At 31.5% G+C, this 23,741-nt stretch overlaps 1 protein-coding gene across 1 annotated transcript in view; it reads left to right on the forward strand.

The window, feature by feature from the left end:
- Positions 1-23,741, forward strand: part of LOC132726185 (uncharacterized) — a gene marked incomplete at its 3' end in the record, with an annotated part of 86,132 nt that overhangs the window by 21,576 nt on the left and 40,815 nt on the right. Inside the window, 9 exon segments of the mRNA XM_060711457.1 lie at positions 6,624-6,773; positions 8,126-8,264; positions 13,513-13,674; positions 14,088-14,221; positions 15,274-15,444; positions 16,426-16,469; positions 18,356-18,390; positions 19,160-19,257; positions 20,119-20,286. Coding sequence (XP_060567440.1) covers positions 6,624-6,773; positions 8,126-8,264; positions 13,513-13,674; positions 14,088-14,221; positions 15,274-15,444; positions 16,426-16,469; positions 18,356-18,390; positions 19,160-19,257; positions 20,119-20,286 — 1,101 coding nt within the window.

The following is a 23,741-nucleotide window of genomic DNA, read 5'->3' on the forward strand; positions in this document are numbered from 1 at the left end:
TAATTATAACATATATCAATTAATCCGTATTTCCCTTGTCTAGCTACGGTTTATCTTACCATATATCCATCCATAACGAAACAGCTATAGGAAATATAAAATGCGGTTCTTGTCCTTTCAGTATATACTTGCAGCTATCAGCTAGAGTGTCGTATTGTACGACTAGCAATTGCTTCCGGTTATTTTCGAAAAACATATTCATCGTCCTCGTTTGCGAGTGAAATTTATTTGAATAGAAAACATGAACAGGTAGTTGTGTAGAAAATGCACATGTAAGTCTTGCCTATTTTGAGGGTCAACTAGTCTACATCTGGGAATATTAATCTTTATAGACCGTTTTACGACGCAGTTCATTGCTATGAAAAATGACCGAAAGTATTATATTTTCGCGCATGCACAATTTGCGTAGGGCAAAAAGAGCAACGCCTTACATAGAAATGTAGTTGAAGATCTTGACAATTTTGAGTTAGTTTAAGGTAAAAAATAGAAAATCATTTAAAATGCCCTTTAACAGAAACACAAAAGAAGACTTTATAACGGGAAGTCAAAGGCCGGGGTCGCGAAGCAGGCCCGGGCTTTGGCTTGTCCGGCTATAGACTACACGTGGATAGCTAAAAGAAAATCAAATAAAAACAATAAAAGAAAACATAGAATTCTTTACCTATCAATGAATTTTCATTGCCTGTTCTAGTCGGTGGCCGCACTTTTCAATGTAAATCAAATATAATAGCCGGGGTATTCATTTAACGATCAATCGCAACTTTTCGGATTAATAATAATCGTCGAGTATTCCGTGTGAAAACGAAATATCGAATGACACCTTTTAAACGGAAAAATGAACGATTTTTCAACCGACTTCCCGTTCAAAGGCTTTGCCTAAATTCATATTAGCTTTGTGGCCAAGATTGCCATTAAAATGCATGGAAAATATTATTCTTTAAGAATTCCCCCTTACGATCACGGACCTGACATTCAGAAAATTGTTGTAAATATGTGGAAATATATATTAGCAAATAAAGAAGTCAGTTTATTTGTTGTTGAAAAATTGTCCATATAAAAGCTAAAGAATTTTTATAACATAAAATCAAGATTAATTATCATTCTGAAAAAAAGTCGGAAGGCATGATAATGCATTTTTAGTTTTCAGTTTAATTTTATCCTTTAACCGACTTGACTGTGATGTCAAACATATTCTTTTAAGTCACATATACGTATATTTAAATAATTTTTCAAACTATTAAGAAGTAAGATGGGTGGTGAATTATCCGGCTCCCGGTAGCACTTGTTTTTTTTTTTTGTGTGGGGGGGGGATTTACAAAATCTAAAGATATAGAGAGATTACACTTAAATTTTACAAGTTAATTCTTGGTGTGAAAATAAGCTCTTGTAATGCAGCAATTTATGGTGAGCTAGGAAGATATCCACTTTATGTTAATAGATATGTTCACATAATAAAATATTGGTTTAAAGTGATACATTCAAGCAATATCATTGTTAAATGTGTGTATATAAATACATTAAATCGTTGTATTGTTAATAATAACGTTTTAAAAACATTGTATAGACATATCAAGGATAATTTTTCTATGGAATGCTATTTAGATAAAATTAAGTGTATGAAATCAAGACAACAATTAACCCGTCTCAGAATAACTGCGCATAATTTAAGAACAGAATCTGGTAGATATGGTAGAAACAGACTTGAAAGACATGAGTGCATATGTCAACTTTGTAATACACAATATATTGAAGACGAATTTCATTTTATACTTGTTTGTAATTTGTACCAGGAAATACGCACTAAATTCATTAAAAGATATTATTATAAAAAACCTAGCATGTTTAAATTCATATAATTACTTCAGTCATGTGAAAGTCAATATTATTAAATTTATGTAAATTTATTTATTTTGCAAATAGTAAAAGAAAAGATATGTTGATAAGCTTAGGTTATACATAAATGTAATGTTAAAATGTTGTTATTATTTTCATAGATATTGTAAACGTATTGATTTCGCTAGTAATGTTTATATTAAAATGAGATTATTCTGATATACATTTATTTTATACAAAATCAATTTTTTCCGGCAATATATGTTCATTCTCCAATATACTGTAAATCTTTGAATTATTTCATGCGTTTATCTTGTGTAATGTAACAAGATACTGTATATATTGTATACGTTACGAAATAAAATTTCTGTTCTGTTCTGTTCTGTTCATGTTATTGCACGTCACACTAATTGCCACTTCACAAATTAATAAACATTGATGAGATTGGTATAAATTAAAGTTACTTAAATTGCGATTTTCATAACTTTAAATGATTAACTATGTCATGGTACTAAAACGTCCTGAACGTTGAATATTGTAAACTATCCGGCAAATAACAACCGGTCACGTGTCAATCTGTTTTAAAATTACCTCCTTGCCAATTCACTTTTAAAGGAATACCAATTGTGTAATATTATGTAATACATGGGTAATAAAATTTATCTTTAACACCCTGCTTTTTATAATTTAAATAAGAAAAAGGAAAACGTCCTCTAATGATACCTTGAACAGCGGACTTTTGGTCGTTGAATTATTAGTCCCGCTACTAGACTCTACGTTTAGAATAATTATCTAGTAACGCGGCGGTTAAGTCCAATTTTTCGGTGTAAAACATTTATCATACTGTGTTATATTATCTTTAGGCAAGCAGGCTTGCGATATGAAATAAAATATCGACAAATTAATCATATGTCAGCGTAATGGGGTAGGTAATGTTGTCAGTTAAGGGCGACTGTAGTTAGACAACTTGTGAGGTTCGAACTCGTAAAAATATTTCCGTTGCATCCCAATGACTTTATCATCTTTGCCATTAAGACATTTAAGATTCTACTTTTTATCTTGTACTATATTGGCTTCTGAAAACTCTGTTTTACCTATTCAGACATAAATTGTTAACTTTTGTGTACAGAAAAATTAAACATCACTCACATTATCATAGCGGCACAGTAATTCTGTATAGCTGTTATAAAATCCATTCACGTTTTAAGTAATTACCGCTTCAAATCATCCCAAAATTTCTTTTTTCTGGGTGATATAACGTGAAATCACGTCTTTTATAGCCTTTAAGTACGCTCAAATAGATATAGTCATTTCGCTTTGCACTACGCAGAATGCGCATGTGCAAAATGCAATACCGTTGTTATGGAAAAAATCGTACTGTAAAATGCCCAAAATATTTGCAAGGGTTCGCAGAATTAGAAACGAAATTTCGTTTCAACCCAAAAGGTCTGAAATTAAAACAATCAAAATGGCGTCCATGATGACCGTCAATAAATATTCTGCAAAAACATTTATTATTATTTGGTCGTTTTGTCAAGAATTTCTATTGGAGAAATATAATATTCTTGAAAGAATATCATGACAAAAAGTGCAAAAACTAAACTGTCTAAATAATTTAATTTGATTTCGAATTTTTATTTCCATGACAAAATAATTTCAATGCTTATTACAATTTTGTACTTTTGTGAAGAACTACAACTTTAACTCTTTGCATTGATATCAATTCCAATGTTTATGAACACTTCTTCTTTGGTCTATTATTAAAAAAGGGTGGGTATATTCAGCTAATTTAACATCACTGAAATTACGTATATTCGTGATAATTAATTATTTTTTCAGTTTATTGTTTTTTAAGGCTTGACTCACTTGTTTTCTCTGAAATACCTACAAAAAGAAAATTAATGATAGCAAATACATTAAAATTTCGATCAGTTGTCATTGTTGCCAGGGAAACATATCATTACATTATAACTCATCGTCCAAAAAAATAGTAAATATATATTCAACTTTAAAAATATGTATTATTCATTATCACCATGTTTTAAAAATGACATTCCAAATTGGGTATTACAAAAAGAAATACAATAAGTTAAGTTATGCATGCATGCATGCGTACATACATACATACATACATACATACATACATACATACATACATACATACAAACATGCATGCATGCATGCATATACATACATACATACATACATACATACATACATACATACATACATACATACATACATACATACATACATACATACATACATACATACATACATACATACATACATGCATATACATACATACATATATACATACATACATACCGTCACCTTAGTGCAAGAACTCAATATCTGCTTCTTTATCTATATGCAATTATTGAGTTTTTGCACTAAGGTGACGATACATACATACATACATACATACATACATACATACATGCATATACATACATACATACATACATACATACATACATACATACATACATACATACATACATACATACATACATACATACATACATACATACATACATACATACATACATACATACATACATACATACATACATACATACATACATACATACATACATACATACATACATACATACATACATACATACATACATACATACATACATACATACATACATACATACATACATACATACATACATACATACATACATACATACATACATACATACATACATACATACATACATACATACATACATACATACATACATACATACATACATACATACATACATACATACATACATACATACATACAAACATACATACATACATACATGCATAAATAGATCTATGTATATTTTTTCTTTTTATACGTCGTTCAAAACTTATTGGTTAAATCACTATGAATTCAAAATCGAACTATATACCGTCACATTATTTTACATATTGTCGTCAGCTAGCTAACCCTAACCCTCTACACTTTGCTGATGATCTTGCATGTTCAGGTTTCTTAGTATCTTCCAGGTAGATATACTACTGACAGGCTTAAAGGTTCATGGATTAAAGTGTAAACACTTTCATTTGAAATATCACATTCTGAAGCAAGTGCGACAACATTGAATCGGCGTTGATTTACCATAAATCTCTTAACACGATCAACGATCTTGTGGCTGATGACATCATCAGGGCCATCTGGTGTCTCGTCCGCGTTTAAATTCTACGGACCATTTTAGTTTATACGAATTTATGTTAGTTTGATTGTTTGAACCGATAAGCTTATTGAAACACTCTTGTATCCGTTCGTGGAACCAACCATTTCTAAGCAATGAGTATAAAGATTCTTGACCACGGTGCTCAAAAATAAGGCTAACCCAAATCCGTTTTCAGTGTACTTATAAATGTGTATAATATAAAGCAAATGGTAGCATTCTTATTAAAATATTTATGAGGCTTCCGAACTTTCCAATTTTGCGAAGGTCATCAATTTAAAATTTATGGAATTTAGTAGTTTTATTGTTATTTCGTGTGTGCGTGTGTGCGGGCGTGCGTGCGTGCGTGTATGTGTGTGTGTGTATGTTTTGAATTGTAACCTTAAAAATCTTCTCTTTAAAAAGATACAAGTCCGATTTCAAAAAATTTGTCAGGATTGTTTCTTGGGTGAAGCGCTACCAAACTTGTTCCCATGCAAAAATCTGATTGCCATGTTGTCACGGCAACCAAAGGGAATAATAGAAAGATTTTATTTTTAACTTTCTCATCAAGAACATAAAGGCCTAGAGTATAGATATTCTGTACAAGGCATTGTCTTATTGACCTTCGCCAAAAATGTTCAAATTATAGCTCTTGGGTCAAATTGGCCCACCCTAACGGTTATATGTTTTCTATGTATATATAATAGTATAGAAATATAGTTTATAAAAACAAAACTACAAGGGCTAGAGCTCAGTTGTTTAGCCTTAAACATTGTCTAGTAAACCTCCTTTAATATTGTTCCAATTATAATTTTTGGGTAGAATTTTGCCCTGCCCTAGGAGATAAATCTTTTTTTTTTTATTCTTAATATAAAGTTGTTTGTGTGTTTAATTTCTGTTTTTACGCCTAACCAATTTCAATTCAGCTGTTAATACATCCGGGGTTCTCCCTGGTTCAATAACCAATAATTACCAACTTCTCTGAAAGTGTCCGACTACTATTCCAACTTAATTTATAAATGAGCGGTTTAGACTCAATGTCCGAGATCAGTCGTCATGGAGCTAAGCGTTTGGAAAATGAAACCATACCAGCTATTAGCCTTACAGTTTATTTTAATAAGAAACAATTTCTCTTTCAAACAAGCAAACATCTCTTTAGACGTAAGTGATTTTGGTCGAAAATCATGTTGTGCTTCTTCTGTAGGAAGTAACTAGTCTTGGACCAAGATATGAAACTTAAAAAACGACATTTCATCATGTTCATTATAAGTACATTTTTGGCGTAAAAGACATCTTTTCAACTAATGCCAAGAACATAATGACATGTTATAAAGCATCGCATTTTAAAGGTTTATTCAGATCTTCTACCAATCAGTATCAAAGTAATTTTTTTTATGACTGTGGTATCAATGTAAAGCTTAAAAGTTAAATACATATATATTAAAAATGATTTTCTCATGAAATTAAAATTATTGTGAAACAATTATACATGCATTTATATTTCAACATTACATGTTCGTATACTAAAAATATCTGAAATCTTGTGTTATTTTGTTTCCCTCAAAATGATAGTGAATTATCAAATAACTGTCTATGTAATTGAATTTTCAGTTTCACAGGATTTTCTTGGAGGGAGCTTTCGTTACAGTTCAATAACCAAAATGTTGAGTGGCATTTCCAAACAAAAGTTGTTTCATCTGTTAGAAGTGATACAAATACAACAAATCAAAGTCCGAAATCTCTATCAAAGCCGTTCTACAGGTAGAAAGTTGTGCTAAATGTGTGTCCTAGTTGTTAAATACATTCCAATATTACTTTTATCAAAATAAGTTATTGATAAAAGTATTTAACTTGATCAGGAACTCAAATCAACATGTCCATCATTATTGCAAATATATTTCAAATTTTGGCTTATACATGGTGGATTGTACACATCACTGCCGGTTGACAGTAAGATAAGTCTTTTTTGTTAATTGATGACATTTACTACAGATAAGTAAAACATGTCAGCAAAGCATACAACTATTTCATATTTACTTCAGGCACAGTTTTCTCCAGCGTAAAAGTTATATGTATAAATGGTTACACTGAAAATATGGGAACATAAAAATGATAAAGTGGTCCTTATCCACCCATACGTGCGTTTCCCCGTACTTTCGTGCATTCATTGTTCCTTTTGCGATCAATGATAAGAAAAAGTACAAGCCGCATTTAATGTTATTTAGCTTACTGTAGATATTGAGGTCATAAGATCAGAGATTGATCAGTCCGAAATTATACTTGTTGTAAGTCCTTGTCCAATCAATAACCTGATATGATTTATGATTAAGTTTATTAGCTTAGTAGGGACACTTTTCAAGGCTATAGAAAATGTCTTACGTCTATATTGAGGTCATAAGATCAGATGTCACGGTGACAATCCTTCTCTGACTAATGCACTAATATTTAATAAGATTTAGTTTTAGAAACTTATATATGGTACATGGCATTTGAATCTTAAACAAAATGATTGATGTCAGCTTTTTGATAATTAGTTTCCTTTGACATAAATCAAAGAACAACCTTACCGGTAAATTTCTACTAAAGCCATGTCATTCTCTCTTGTTATTATAGTTTTTAGCGTACTTTTGGACATTTGCCAGACAAAAATTTATTTTTTCACCTCCATTTTGTTTCATTTTTCTTTTGCTTTTTTTTCTCATGACCATATATTAAGTATTTATTAATTGCAATATACATATTTTTTGAAAATGTCTTTGATATATTTTCAACTAAATGAATTTTGTGCATGATAATGCCATGAACTGTATATATGTAAATTGTTTAAACTGGGACAGGACACTCCCAATTGCCCAATCCCAAATGTATTGTGTAAATATTGTTCATCATAATGTGAATATATCGAATAAAATATGTTTAAACCAAATATTTACGATATAAATTAATATCTCATTGGCAAATGTCATCGTTTGTTTCATAAACCTACTGCACACTATTTTGTCATCACTGCTACAAATATTAACGTATCATGTATTGATAAGCTGTTATTAGCCATTTACAAGAAAGAATGTAAATAATGATTATATGATTAATGATGTCATTATATATTAAAGGATAAAACTAGATAAGGTTTCCGAAATCAGACTTCCAGCAGTTGATGGTGATGACGATGTCATTAAATGTGAAATTGCACAAGGTATTGAGGGTGGACGGATCTCAGGAAGCCTGCCTCCACTCGTACAAGTAATGGAGGTAAATTATTTTACATATATAGATGACTTAACAAGCATAAATAAAATATTTCTTATTCAATAAGCTGAAAAATTGTACTTCCCTTAAACTTTGCAGAAGAATTAAATAAACATCAATATTTTTTAACAAAAATGAATATTCGCCAACTGTTTTAGATAGGAAGATAGATTTATAAAAATATTATGATTTTAATATAACATGTATTAAAAGATTATATATGAAAAATGAATAATGGTATATTTTATCTGTCAAATTAAATCAATATATAAACTATTTGTTAAGGTAATATTTGAAAAGCAATAGAAAATTTAGTAATCGTTTTTTTTTTTTTTTTGTTTTTTTTTTGTTGTTGTTGTTTTTTTGTATATTCTGGTCGTAGATCAGGAAATACAATGCTGACATTCAATATCTGGAACAGCTCTTCCCGACATACCTAACAACACAAAGTAGTTCTTAAAACAGTTTAAAACGTGTGATGTAAAATAAAGAAATTTATTGATTTATTGTTACAAGTATCCAACGAATTATAACGCATTCAAAAATTAAAAGAAGCCATTGAGTTACGCGATTTTAATCGATAAAAATTGCTCGGCGATTTCCGTAAAACTTCGGATTATTGTGATCGCAATTTAACGCCGACTAAATGTACATTTGTTAATTAAACTTTCTGAAAAATAGAGTAAGGATGTTGACTCTAGGACATGGACGAATTTAGAATAATCAATTTCTACTATAAGTAACGGTCTTATTAGTTAAGCATCTGATAATTTAAATCCACGCAAACAAAGATGCCTATTTGGCAACACTTAAGCGCGAATTACACAAATCAATTTGGGTGTCGAGTAGTGAAATATTATGTACATGTTTGGGCGAGAAGAGCTTATCTAACTTATTTTCATCAGTGTTAAACATCAGGTTTCAAAATTCTATAAATGGTATTTAATTATTTCAAAGTTATAAATAATATGTTCAAAAACAATAAATCATTTATTTCACATAATTGAGCTGTATCAGCGTCGTTCATTTCCGAAATAGGGGTAAGACAGAGTAAAAATTTGTCCCCAATGTAATGAAATGACCGCAAAACTTATTTACAGATAATGGAACTGTTGGATCACGACAATCTTACTTCATGGCTTAAACTTCTATTTCTTCTGTATGCAAACGACACTATCCTGTTATCGAACTCCGCTGACGATCTCCAAATTTGATTGAACTGTTTCAATTATGACTGTTATAATTGACATCTTTATGTGAACTTAAACGAAAATATAATGGTTATTATAAGTGATTGATAAACTGGGAATTTTAGATTTTATTTAGGAGATAAAAAATATTGAGATATCCAATTCTTACCATTACTTAGGTGTGACATTCTCCATTCTCTAGCATCAATTCTTAAAACTAGAAACAAGCATCTAAGGCAATGTACTTACTATCTACCGCTAGATCACATTATTCAACCATTTGATCACACTCGCTTACGTATTTTAACATATGGATCGGTAATATTTAGATATATTAGAAAAAAATCATAATGAATTTCTAAGTAAAATCAAAGTGCTGCAGCACTGAATGCGACGGACATGCAACCGGAGAGACATTAAGGCTTCTTTTAGAAAAAAAAACAAAACAAAAACAAAACACAAAATATATAACAGAGAAAATTTGTTCCATACAAGTTCGAGATTTGTAGAGCAATATATTTTGTGTCCCAAATTGATATAATTCAGATTTTCTACTTTCAAGCACTTAAATACAGAATGAAATTTATGCCTAAAAACTCTGGTCAAACTTGTAAATCAGTGTCCTTATCGATTTATTCTAAGAAATGATATGTAAATAGAAAAAAAACTATCAACGAAATATTTCTAGAAGAAATCCAGGCAAATAAACTTCAAACATAATACATTATACATTTGAGAATGCTATTTAGAATTGCTTCGTGTTATATCATAGTGGGCATACAGACAATAAAATATAAGTCATTTGTATTTTTATTTCTCTTGGATATGTCTCATTAAAAAAAATGGTTAAAATCATCAGCAATTAATAGTGTATTTCTTAGATTTTTTTTATTTACAAGGTAAAGATGTAGAGGCCAGAGCACATCGTTTTTATTTTAATTTAAATGTCACTTAAGCACTACAGTGTTTAGTTGTCCTTTTCAACTTCACACTAAATTCCATTTTCAACTTGTTTGCTTCTTACAATTGTATAGCATTTCTAATGTGTACTTCCTTATCGCCTGTCCAAAAATCAGAACAGGTGAAGCAGAATCTATTTTTAGAATAGCGAAGGTTAACTCATATCATGACCTAGTAAAATATGTAAACAAACCACAAGAATCGGAAGTAGAACTGATATTATAACTTCCTTACCATGAAAGACTACATGGCGGTAAAGTGTCTTACATGCATTTTCAAAAATAGATATTTATACTAACCATTGTACTGTATCTAATATATTAATAACTGCTGAATATTCAGCTAAACCCGCGGTATGAGTCACGAAAATAGTTCTTCTTTTATTAATGCGCGAGTTATCCTAGAGTCACGAAAAACTTTTGATTTGTTAATAATAATGTTTTGTATAATGTAGAAATATTTATTTCCTACTAATAATGTCTTGGAACTCAGAGGTTACACCTTAATTGTAGTATAATTTGCTGTCCTACTTTTTCGACAGCGGTAAATCGTTTCAGCAGTAATTTGCATAATGCGCAATAATACTACGGGACTACAACGTTTTTATCAATAATATACGTTCATATCTTAACTTGGATAACTTAATTTGAAATTGAAAATGCTAAATATGGAAGACATTAAGATATCCAGACAAAGTATGGGAGTTTTGAAGGATCAAATTCATGTACTATTTCTTGGGCTGTTAATTGGTTTAGGACACATTGCGCGATTGTAGCCAACGAAATCCCATGTGTAGATGACTTAGCTCTGAACGCGCCTGAGGGCGCGTCCGTCGCAAAAACAAATCTCGTAAATCTCCCCCTCCCTATACATGCTAACGGGCGAACTTGGACGGTATCCAATATCTATTAAAATTAAGGTAAACCATGTGTAATGCATTACCTCTACTTTGAAGAATATTCAAATAGGATAGAATCAATTATCAACTGCATTGAAATTGAGGGGCGTGGGTTCAAACCCCAGAAGGAGCAAAATATCAACTTTTTTACATTATTTATGTATCTCTAAGATCCCTTATGGAAGAAAAAATGTTTGATTTGAATTATATAATTATTGTAGGTATTTATTTGCTAAATAATGCCAAATTTAATTGCAAAATATTATACAAGATATTTTCAAGGTTTAATAAAATAAAAAAAAATACAAGACAAAGGTATTGTATATTTTGCATGATCAACTCATATACATTTAAGAAAATTTAGGCAAACTTTGAAAAGAGCGTCTCATTGTGGTAAATTTTAGGGATATTTTGAATAAGGCTTTTTATATAGGGAAATGGTCAAATAAGTGTTTAAAGTTGGTGGAGAAGGGTAACATTTTTTTAGAAACAATCATTTGCTCGTGAAATTTGTTATCTTAATGTTATTATTTGTTTCTAACAATGAGCAATAAGAAATAATTTTTCATAATGATGATATTATAGATAATTTAGAGTTTCCTCATTTCTGAAAAAGCCCTTCTAATAGCAAAGTTTTAGTTCAAAAATATATCCATAACTCATAAACTACACGATAGATGTTATTTAAATTTTGCTTACATGTGAGGCATATAACTGTCCAACGTTGCCAATTTTACAGTTCCTTTAAGTGACCATTACCCATGGTCTACTTTAAAACTAGAATGATCTCATTTTGGAATCGTCTCATTATGGGAAAGAAAATATCGTTTCAACTTTACAAAAACATGACCAAAGTTTTCCTAATTATGAGTTTAAATTGAACCCTTCTAAGATGAGAGGCATTCTGAATTGTGTTCGCCGCCCTGATCTTTGGCAAACAAGACCCATACAAATCACGAGCATATACATAAACTTAAACTTATACACTAATAGACCAATACAAACAGTCTTGGTAAGCGTAGCTTCAAGATTCATATATAGGGTTTAATTATTGAAGACGATCATAATTATGAAGAATTCAAAAGTTTAGAGCAATCTAGTTATATTTCTTTATTCGAATTTAGAAAAGCAAATCATAAACTTCAAATAGAAATTGGACAAAACGATGTTACTCCTTATAATATAAGACTTTGTACATTGTGTAACAACAATAAAATTGGCACCGAATAGCATTACTTTTTACATTGTAGTTTTTTCGGGCAACAAAGATTTTATTTCATTTAATGTTACTTATTTGTTCATTTGTTTGATTCTTTTATTTTTAATTGTATGTTTATTTTTTTCTCAATATTTTCTCTGTATGTAATGACGTATCTACAAAAGAAGTCATTGTCTTCATTAAACAGATGCTTGTTAGAAATACAAGTACATATGATCTAATTGTAAAGTTTAGAAATCGTTTTAGATCACTAACAAAGTCTTTTTAAACATAAGTCCGGTAAGTTAAATCCAATTGGTTACTAATATATATATAGATAACTGTTATGCACGACATTCACGTGCATATTTACTACATCCTTGTGCTAATGTTTAATACTAAATGTCGTGCTTTACATACATACAGGTGTGTTTTTGGAACATACATTTTCAAATAATTACAAGAGGCAACCTCCATATTTGTTTTCCAAATTTATATAGAATAATAAATAAATCGTGTACATTGACGTAAAGAAAACCAATCTCGGCTCGATATTTCATTTCATTGTTACAAGAATATATTTGTGATTTGGTTTCTCTTATTTAGTAATTTAGTAAAAAAATTATTTTTTGAATTGGAAGTGTACTCTGTTAAATTAGTATACTTTTTGTACCGGTGCTTTACATTCTCTGTTATATAAACTTTTTGTTATGTTTCAAAATTGTATTGAAAAATACTTGTGTGAATAAATGCTTCGTTCTATTCTGTTCTTTTCCGATCAAGCAGGGCGAAGTGAAAATATTTTCGGAAAAGTTTTCGCCTGACTTTGCCCTTAACGCAGTCACTGCAACTCGGTGCCTTGCAAGATTAATTGTAGTATATCAAAATAACCTTATATAGGAAAATACATACAAAGATACAGTACGATTAAGATTACAAAGATCAGAAAAATACCAAAATACCACAGAGCTTGCAGCCCTTTGATTTTTAATTTGCATCATTAAGAATTGCAGTGTTTTCATCAACGCTTCACGGGCAAGTGGGTACAATGATGATACATGGATCGCCGTTCCTGTCAGTGTCCATGATTATAATAGAAAGGACATTATATATGGGAAGGGAACATTTTTTTCTGGAAAATACTCCCTGAGCACCACTGCAGTGCAGGTATAATACATTTTCACGTTAATTTCTTATAAACAACAATTAATCAAATAATAACTATAATCCAATGACTGACAAGAAGGTTCCTAAAATGAATTATGAACTAGATCAAGAAAGTGATTTGAGAGTATGCAGCATTTTGTATCTTTACGGCGAATTCACGTGCATATTTGCTATGATAAGAAAAGAATAAGAATATACCAGAAATATTAAGACTGAAGTAAACAAAATGCAATATGATATGTATTTGCATTTCTTGTGCATGCGATAACAATTACTAATTTTATGACATATATCTAACAAATATTTTAACAATTGTTCAGTTTAGTTTGCTACTCGATGCAACTTTGCCTTTTGACATACATGTTAACATTATTATATACAGATATCCAATAGGATATATACTTTTGTTGCAGTTTGTTGTTCAGATTTTAGCTAATTTAACAACTCCAGTCTTTGTATACCCGACATATGGTGGAAACCATCCTTTTATTATGTATGCGGACACAGAATGGAGAACAAAGATTTATGCTGAAGCTACCGAAAACACGTGAGTATTATTCGGAGTATAACAACTTACAGTTACTATCTAATTCATCTGACAGTCCCCGTGTGACGAGTCTTGAAAAGATATTTTATAACAATATACAAAATTAAACTATGCGTTATCGTAATTTTTGTCTGGATTAATTCACAATTGCAAGGAATACAAATTTCCTTTCTTATAAAAATCAGATAAAACTGATGTTTCCTATTTTATATGTTCGTTTTTTTATTTGGTTTTTGTTGTCGTCGTCGTTATCATCATTGAAATAGACCTAACGGAATATATAGAAGAGAATGTAAAATCTCAATATTAACTAAATGATAACTGAAATATAACTTCCATCAAAAACATTCTTTATTTGTTAGTTTAACTTTTCTCGATCTAAGTGCTAATTTTGATTTATTTTTGTTTTTTCCACATTCGAATTTTTTTTCGACATTTAAACACTTTTCATTGACTCCTTGGGAATTGTAGGTTCATATGAAGATTACATACTAGTATTAGACATTTTAATTTTTGTTCATATTTTGTTTATTGTTTGGAATAATTGTCGTGAAAATTTAATTTTTCATTTTTGTCATATCTGTGTAATTGAAAACTGCTCTATTATAATCGTTAACAACTTCAACATGTCCTTCGTTGTAATTTCTACGTGTTATAATATTCATACAATGTGTCTAACGATTTTGATAAACCTCCTAAAAATCAACCGAAATTTTGAAATAAAACTACTCAGTGAAATATGTTTGAATTGGTGCATATCATAGAAATATCATTGATTGATGATTCATTGAACGACATCTTGTTTCTAAGATTAAGTGAAAACTTATGTTAAAACCACTGAAAAGAAGGATGTTTTGTCACACCATATATTTCAAGCATATTTTCCCCTGAAGTTGTATTCGAAAAGCGTTATATTTGATTCTATTTCAAGGAATGCTTTCCAAGAATAAACTTTCGTGAAAAGTTAATGATAATTAAAGTTTACTTTTTTCTTAACAGTATTTATTATATAATACAAATGCTGGAAACATTGTTTTTTTATTCTTTCTTAGTACTATAGAAGAGTTTACAACTTTTGGAATCGAAAAAGAAAACTTCACACTATCAAATGCTCAACAGGACCCAAAAAGGTCGCAAGTGAAGTTTACAATAATGTCATGGAAACCGTTAGTTACGGATGTAGGGAGACATATAGCATGCGTTAGTGTAACTGATTCTACTGGGTAAGATACAACTGCATCACGTATTCATATTTTACACCTTATAAAATGTAAAAACAAGCGTTTGCACAACTTTATGTGAAATATGGTATATATTTTCACGAAACATGACAGAATGCCAAATATTTTCAAGAGTCGGGACGGCGAGTGAAAGTATATGTTGCATTATATCATGTTGGGTGAAAATATATACCATATTTCACAAAAACGAAAACTAACCTTTTTATTTTATTTCATTATCAAAGAAAAATGGTGACGATTCCCCTTGCTTGCTACGCAACTGCAATTGTATAACTTTGACTGTTTTTGCACGCGCTGTTTGGCGCTTCATTGTGATGTCACGTAAACAACTCTTTTAAACGTCTGTACAGCGGTAATGACTGAATTAGTAAATAACATCGGCCTAAGAGGTGTATATCGGCTATTCAACACCAACTTTGGAGTTTTGATGCCTAAGAATTGACCACGAAGGCCGTAGGCCTGAGTGGTTAATTTTTTCGCAACAAAACGACAGGCCGATGTTATTTCGATTCTTACACGATAAAATAAGGAAGGATGAAAACATAACAGCCCCATATACAAGTAGTCCCTAACCAGTGTTTATTGGCATTTCAGTTTTTTCCTTCTTTGTCTATAGTGACAAATTCACGTGAGTGTTAGAATCAAAGATATTCGTGTTCGTATTTAGGTTATACCATTTTCTATCATTCTAGACAGTTTTCAAAACAAAATTCAATAAAAGTTGTTTTTTATTTAACATTTTTAAAACAAAATGGCGAAAGAAGTCGCTTGAAATCAATATGAGTTTTTACTCCGCCAACTTTCATATTTTTATTTCAAATTTAATTTTAGCAAATACGAAATATATTTGACTGATATAGCACCATATTACAAGAGTAAAATTAAATAATATCATATATATTGTTTAACGCTACGTTATTTTATAATTAATCTACTGGAATATTCATCTTTGCAATACTTCAGCGTTGATTCTGATGAACAAAGATGTTTCGTGTTAGATGTTCAGCGTAAGTAAATAATTTTTGCTATAATTTGCAAATGATTTTTAAAGAGATAGAAAATCAAAGTTTAAATGTGATTCGGGTAGAGTGTTTTACAATAATATTTTTTCATCTAAATACAATAAGGTAAGTCGGCGCATTATGGCCAGTTACGTGTCAATGTGCCGTTAAATCCGTCAAACAATATGATTAGCGATAACTGATTGTTTTATTGTGTTTTTTTTTTTTTTTTTTTTTTTTTTAGTTATGCAAAGATTTCTCATTTTAATACGAGGAGCATATTTTAATTAGTGGCAACGGCAGCGCATTTTATAAATAAGTCATACCTGAGAAAGATGATAAGTAGAGTCCTTCCGAGGGATCACTTTGTTTCCAGATTTTTATACTTCACAACAGCAGTTGTCAAGTGCTGTGTGGCAGCTGTAAAAAATTGCCCCGTACTTCACTTCAGTGTTATATTTTTCTGGTCCTTCGGGATCATTGATGCCAGCACAATGAAGTGTTGAGAATTAAGTACCGCATAAGCCGGTGCTAGGGGCGTGAGGGATGTTGCACGTATTCAGTATCCCTCGTGTGCAGACTCAATCAAACCGAGTCTGCAACTCTCTTGTAATATTGTTGTGATAAATGCTTCCGAGAGATCATTCTTTTTCCAGATTTCTATCCTTCAAAAATTCACCATGGACATCTACACATCTTTCTAGACTCGGAATTCAGTCTGAAAAAGCATGTTTGAACTGTTTTTAGGGTTTATACACTGGTAGAGAGCGCTTCCAATGGCACTACGGGTTTCGATCCGGCGACCGCGAAGGCAGGATTCGGTGTATTGATTGAACCAAAAGTCACAAGGAGAGAGGTCCGAACTATAAGCGGGATGAAGCGAAATCTCTATTCTCTGCTCCTCTAAATAAACTTGAACCAAGGCTGACCTTGGGCTCTTCGTAATGTCGCGATTTACTGCAGTAGTGAGAACATAATGACGGTAACTTGATCAAGTGACACTACCCCTCTCAGGCATAGCAACAAGAGCCACTATTCCATCACTGTCAAAAATAGAGCGTAAATAGCTCTTTTAACACTCCTGCTATATCAAGCAAAAACTAGGCGATCGCTTTTTTACTGAGTTTATTGTCGGGCTCAAATAAATAAAGCCACGTTTCTTTCCCTTTGAGAATTACTCTCAGGCTTATAGAGTCTCGATCTTTGAACCTAGTCAAAAAGGCCGAGGATTTTTCAATCTACTACCTGCTTTGAGCAGAAGTTAGCAAATGTGCGATCCAACGGGCGCATATTATCTTGAACTTTAACTTTACTTGAAAAAGATGAAAAAACAGTTATGACCCACTAAGTCCCGATATGTCACTTACCTCCTCTAAGGTGTATCTTGCATCTTCATCAACTATGGCTTTGACAGTGCTGATGTCTTTGATAGAGGTAGCGGAAATGGACCGCCGAGGGTGGGGATAATCCTTACCATAAGTTTTACCTTCCTGAAACATTGACACCCACCTGGCAATTGTAAGATATGGAAGGGCAGTTTCTCCATAAACTATATCTACATCCGTTTTTATTTCTGACGCGCATTAACCCACGAATTTTGCAATAAGCTCATTGCTCCTCTGTCCAATCACAATGTAACTCAGGTATGTTTACAACCAGTATACAAAACAACATGTATCTAAATAATCTGCTTAAATTTGATTGCACGTATAAATCGTGCGAAAATGACTTAAGCGTTGTTGCCACTGATTTAAATATGCCCAACGTACATTTTAGTTCACGTATCTTACTTATGTATACCTAAAAAGCAGTTTTAATGACGTGCATATAAAAAACCGAATTAACCCAAATTATGCTATCTATGCTATATTTATTTCTGATACACTTTTCAGCTGATGCTTTCAATCACTCATCGTCATATGCTGAGGTATGTAATACATCAAACCCTTCTATTTTTTAATAATGATTCTAACGAAAGTTTCAAATTCGTAACACAAAAAATGTTATCGTATCCGAAAATGAACACATATTGTTGGAACCCACGCCTTTTGATCATGAACAAATGAACCAACGGTGTGGGTGATATAGCCAGAGAACTGAAATCACAGGTGCAGCTGTCAGAATTTCCATTTTAAATCACTCTTAGACTTAATAAATCCGTCTTGGACGATTATATTTTTCATGTCAGAAATCCTTTTATAATACGAAGTCAAAGAACATTTTTAAAAAATCGTTATTCATCTGTAAAAATCATACGCTATTTGCGGATGTCGAGTTGATGTCCTTTAATTAAAAAAAGGAAACAACACAATGCACTTAACTATAGAGCCAAAGAGTATATCTTTGACTTACTTGTGTCAAGTGGTAATTCATAATTTTCGCTTACACACAACGAGGATAAAACTTGACTTTAATCATATGTTTTTAAAAGAATGTAGAAAATTTAAAATACTTAAAAAATAAAAAAACTGCTCCACTCATTTAATAAATTGAACATAACAGATAAGTTCCCATGGATATTTGGATATTTACAGAAATGACCTAGAGCCTTGTTATTTATCTTTTATTGTGTGAGTCATTAAATTGGAAGAAACTGGGAAACTGAACAGTTATTTTGAATTTCACCTGTTCACTCACTATAAACTCTTGGCTGGGCATGCACTTTAAAGATATACGTTTATGTTTATCATTTGCAGAACAAGCCATATTTCATTGACATTCCGTCACCTGACCAGCTGGTTGCCTGCAAAATTCACGCAACTTGTGTTGTGGCTATATATATAAAATCAGGAGTGTAAGTGCGCTTAAACTCTTAGTAAACATTAAATAAGGAAAAAAACAGAATCTTTAACAAACATCCAAAAATGACGAAATTTAGAACAATACAGGCATTGTTTGATTGCGTCTGTTCATGGACGGTACAAAAACATGCATGCTACCGTCGCTGTCCTCTATCACATATTTGTTTAGTGTAAATCCTTACATGGATATTGTATCTCAGTATACAGTTATTTCATATGTGATTTGGGAACAGTCAAAGTGTTGGTCCGAGGTGAGGGGGTAGTGTTTTGAACTGTTGCCCAAGGCCGAGGGCGAGGGAAACAGTTCAAAACACTATCCCCGACACCGAGGGACAACTGTTTGACTGTTTTCAAATTACATATGAAATAACTGTCTTATTACCTGATCAATTAGTGTTTTATCAGTACTTGCAGAAGAAAAAAGGAACAAGGAAATAGTTTTGCACATATGTTTATAATCAAACTTAAAACTTTAACTATGTCACGTCACATCTGGTTTATGATCGAGATCGATGAAAGTTTCAAGTGGGAATCCTCTATGACGTCAATGACGTCAGAGTACGCGATGGAAACAGTCGAAATTATTGACCGGTCAACAGTTCGCAAACGTTGACGTTTTTGGAATTTCAGAAAACAGTTAAAAATACAAAATTACATTTATATAAGGTATCAGGTAATAACAACGCCTATTACTCAAGTGATGTTTTAGTGATTCAAATAAGCAAACTCAGCAATTATTTAAAACTTGTTTTTATATGCTTTACAAATGAAAGTTATACAAAATAAAACTCATTTGAACTAATAAATGTAAACTACGATATCCATGAAAATTAATAAATATGTAAATTTCATAGTGGTGTGTCCGAGGTACATGTCACTGAGAGTTTCATTGAAAAGTATGAAATCGGCCCAATTAAATCTGTTACACACAAAGGTGAGGTAGTGTACAAAGCTGACTTGTCGTTCGAACATTCAGTGCATGGACAAGAAAGAATCTGCTTTCAAGCGAAGGATGTTAATGAGTGAGTTCCTTACTATTATACATTTTTTATGCTTGCTAAGTGAAATTACAGTTATTGAATGTGACTAAGTCATATCATAATATTAATCATGTACTCCTTCCCTGTATTAAGATAATTTACCAAATTATTATTATTATCTTTTATTTCTTCCCTTTAACAAAAAATAGTTTACCAGATTACAATATTAATCATTCCCTTTTTTCCTGTAATTTGATTACTTACCAGATCATGAATAATCGTTTACTTCCTCCTTGTAATATGCTTATATCAATTATTCATTTCTTCCCTGTAATAAGATAATTTACCAAATTATAATATCATTTTCTCCTTCTCTTTACCAACCTCTTGGACAAACAAAGTTTCAGTTTATGATATTTAAGTTAGTCTGAATATGTCTTGGTATAGAAGGGAACGGCTAAGAAATACATACAAGTGCACAGAGATCTCAGATACCTAGCACTTATGACGTTTTATTATTTCTGTTAAATCTTTGGGCATATATTTTAGTAGTTAAAGGAATGTTATTGTAAGTGTGTTTGGTAATTTTCTTTTGAGAGTCGGATCGTTATGATTTTAATGGAATAAATTGTATCTTGGAATATATATTTTTGAATATTTCTAGAAATAGATGAAGAATGTATTTTGCATTTAAGATTAAGTGTTTAATCATAAGGTAAAGAAAATTATGTATGAATATTTTCAAATCAGTCCGGATATGTATCCCGAGAAAAAGTTTATATTTACATTGAAAAATATTCAGATTATATTTTGTAGCATTAGCATAATAATTACCACTCGGTACAAGCTACAATACAAGGTACTAATTATGACCAATCTCATCTTATTATAAAATATGATAAACATGATCAACAAGGAAAGGGAGCGTTCAATGAAAGCAACCCCCAAACGACTAAAAGCAAGAAGGACCCTCGGCAAGAAGCCCAGGAGTACTCCAAACAAAAACATGACAGAGCACAAGGCAGAGCACGGAAAGGACAATCAATCCATCAATATACAAAAGGAAACAATAGTAACCGACAAGGAAACCAAATACAACTGATTGATCAATAGGCCAACAAAGCAAAACGGCACAGGATAAGGGGACCTGAAGCGGAAGCGGAGGGGCAAAACTAAAAAAACAGGGACAGAGGGTACTTACCGTAGACCAGAAAAACAACAAGGGACACAGAAATGTCACAATAATAGTATGAAACAACAAAGACATACATCTGAGGAACACAGAGGAGCGGCGCCTTGAAACAGTCAGCAGCATAAGTACTGAGTGCATCAAACATCACTCTTAGCCCTACCATGTTCCTATAAACAAGAGAGTATAAATGAAATGAATCCCCGCCAGGTGAAAATTTAACAGCTTTTATGGTAACAAAAGGGCAAATAAGTAAAAACAGCAATGATCATGTAGAAACATAAAAAGAAAACCTTTTATAGAAACCTTTCTTTCTTGTTTCTGTTAACATATTTTTTGATGATGAAAAAGGAAGAAAATAATGTTCATGATAACAATACGTTTAAGAGTTACATGTAAATTCACACTCCTGAAGGGAATAAGACATTTTACTGATGGTGGACTGCTCCCTTGCCTGTATCAAGCTTTTATTTATTTAAGTTAATACATAACATTACTACCTCATGTTTTCTCCAGTGAAAGAAAATAAAATCGTGCATTTAACAATAACATGAAATTCATTTTCATCCACTTACATTTATCATGCGGAGCGCTAGACTTGTGCGTCTGTTATCTAAAATGACTTTCATGATAACAATGTTTAAATGTCCAAAATACATTTTCCTTGATAATATTTTTAAAACTAGCTTGAAAAGGGTGATCACCCGAAAGAATTAGAAACAACAAAATTACATGAAATGGTGCAGTCTAAATTTGATTGAGTCTATACATATGGGATAATGAAAAAATGTAACATCCTTACACCCTTAGTACCAGTTTGTTCGGTACTCTATTTTCAACACATCATGTGCTGGAATCAATGACCCCGAAAGACAAGAAAATTTAACACCACAGAAGTGAAGTACAAAGAAACTTTTAACAGCTGCCAAACGGTACTGGATAGCTGATGTTGTGAAATATAAAAATCAGCAAAAAGGGTGATCCCTCGGAAGCTTTAAAAAAGACACGGTTTGAATCAGTCTGTACGTGAGGGATAATGAAAAAGTCTCACGCTCCCAACCACCGGCATTTTTAAGCAGAATTCAACATTTAACACGAACGTGTTAAATTATTTGTTGAAATCTTTCATTGAATCAATTAGTAAATTAATTACTAGAATTGCTTTGATTATTTATATATAAAACATGTATAAGTAGTAGTTATTCTGAAATATTTAAAAAGGGACCGATTTGGTAAAGATACATTATTCTGGGGCACGCTCAACAAATTGTGCGCAAGTGCTACGTAGTATATATTCGACGGTCGCCCTGGAAAAGACGAACATCTGTATAATATCGGCCGGTCTTGCAATCGAATTATTGAGACTAGTCCTGAGCCAAAAACGTGTTAGGGACAAAATAACTCTATATCTCTCAAGATACTTCGAATGGGCAAAGTTTTAGGTCTCAGGAAACATATTGACATAAATGAATAACACTTTTTTTCATCAAATCAATTTTAATACTATTTTGAAATTTATCTGATGGTGAACATCATCAAGCTGAAAATGTTGTTATGTTTGTCTAATAGTAAGGTAAACCGGATATCGTGGGATTTCATCGTTCCACCATTATAGCTTATTTCTTTTTCATTTTATTTACTCACGAAAATCTATTCAATGAATTTTTTTTATATAATCAAAATGTCTGGAATATCAAACAAAAATGTTATCAATAGGCAAGACCGAGTAAGCTTCAAAATTTCCACAGGAATCCGGAACATGACGAGGTCATGGCCTTCAATCAAATTCATCGAATTTTTCCAAACTTTGAAATTTTATCCGATCCATACTGTAATTCATGCTATATTGCACATTGTTTTCAAACAATAGATCTCTTATCTTCACTGCTTTATGCAAGTTTTCAGAAATACAGGGCACTACTTTTCTTTAACTTCAATAAAACAATCATGGTCGTTATGAAATTAACATGAATACAATATAGAAAATAAAGTTGTGATGAAACATCACTTCAAATGGCGTTTCCCTGTTTTATTGGACATTTCGGGTTTGTAAATGCATACGTTGGAACTTCGTCCGGCTTAACTTGAGTTCAATCGGATTTTTTAAATGAACTGTGAAACGCCAACCTTTTTTAGAATTATGCATTTTTTAAAATGCTTACATTTTTCTTTTAATTGATATTTTATTTTATTTATTATTCGATATATTTCATGAAAGTTACATATATTTAAAACATCTGATGCCTGCAAACATTCGACACGAAACAGGAAGTTTGTAAAGTGGTTTTCCTTGTTCATGGTTTTCTTA

The sequence above is a fragment of the Ruditapes philippinarum genome, unplaced genomic scaffold (genome assembly GCF_026571515.1).
Source record: "Ruditapes philippinarum isolate M1 unplaced genomic scaffold, ASM2657151v2 ctg724_1_1_1_1, whole genome shotgun sequence".
NCBI classification, from domain to species: Eukaryota; Metazoa; Mollusca; class Bivalvia; order Venerida; family Veneridae; genus Ruditapes; species Ruditapes philippinarum.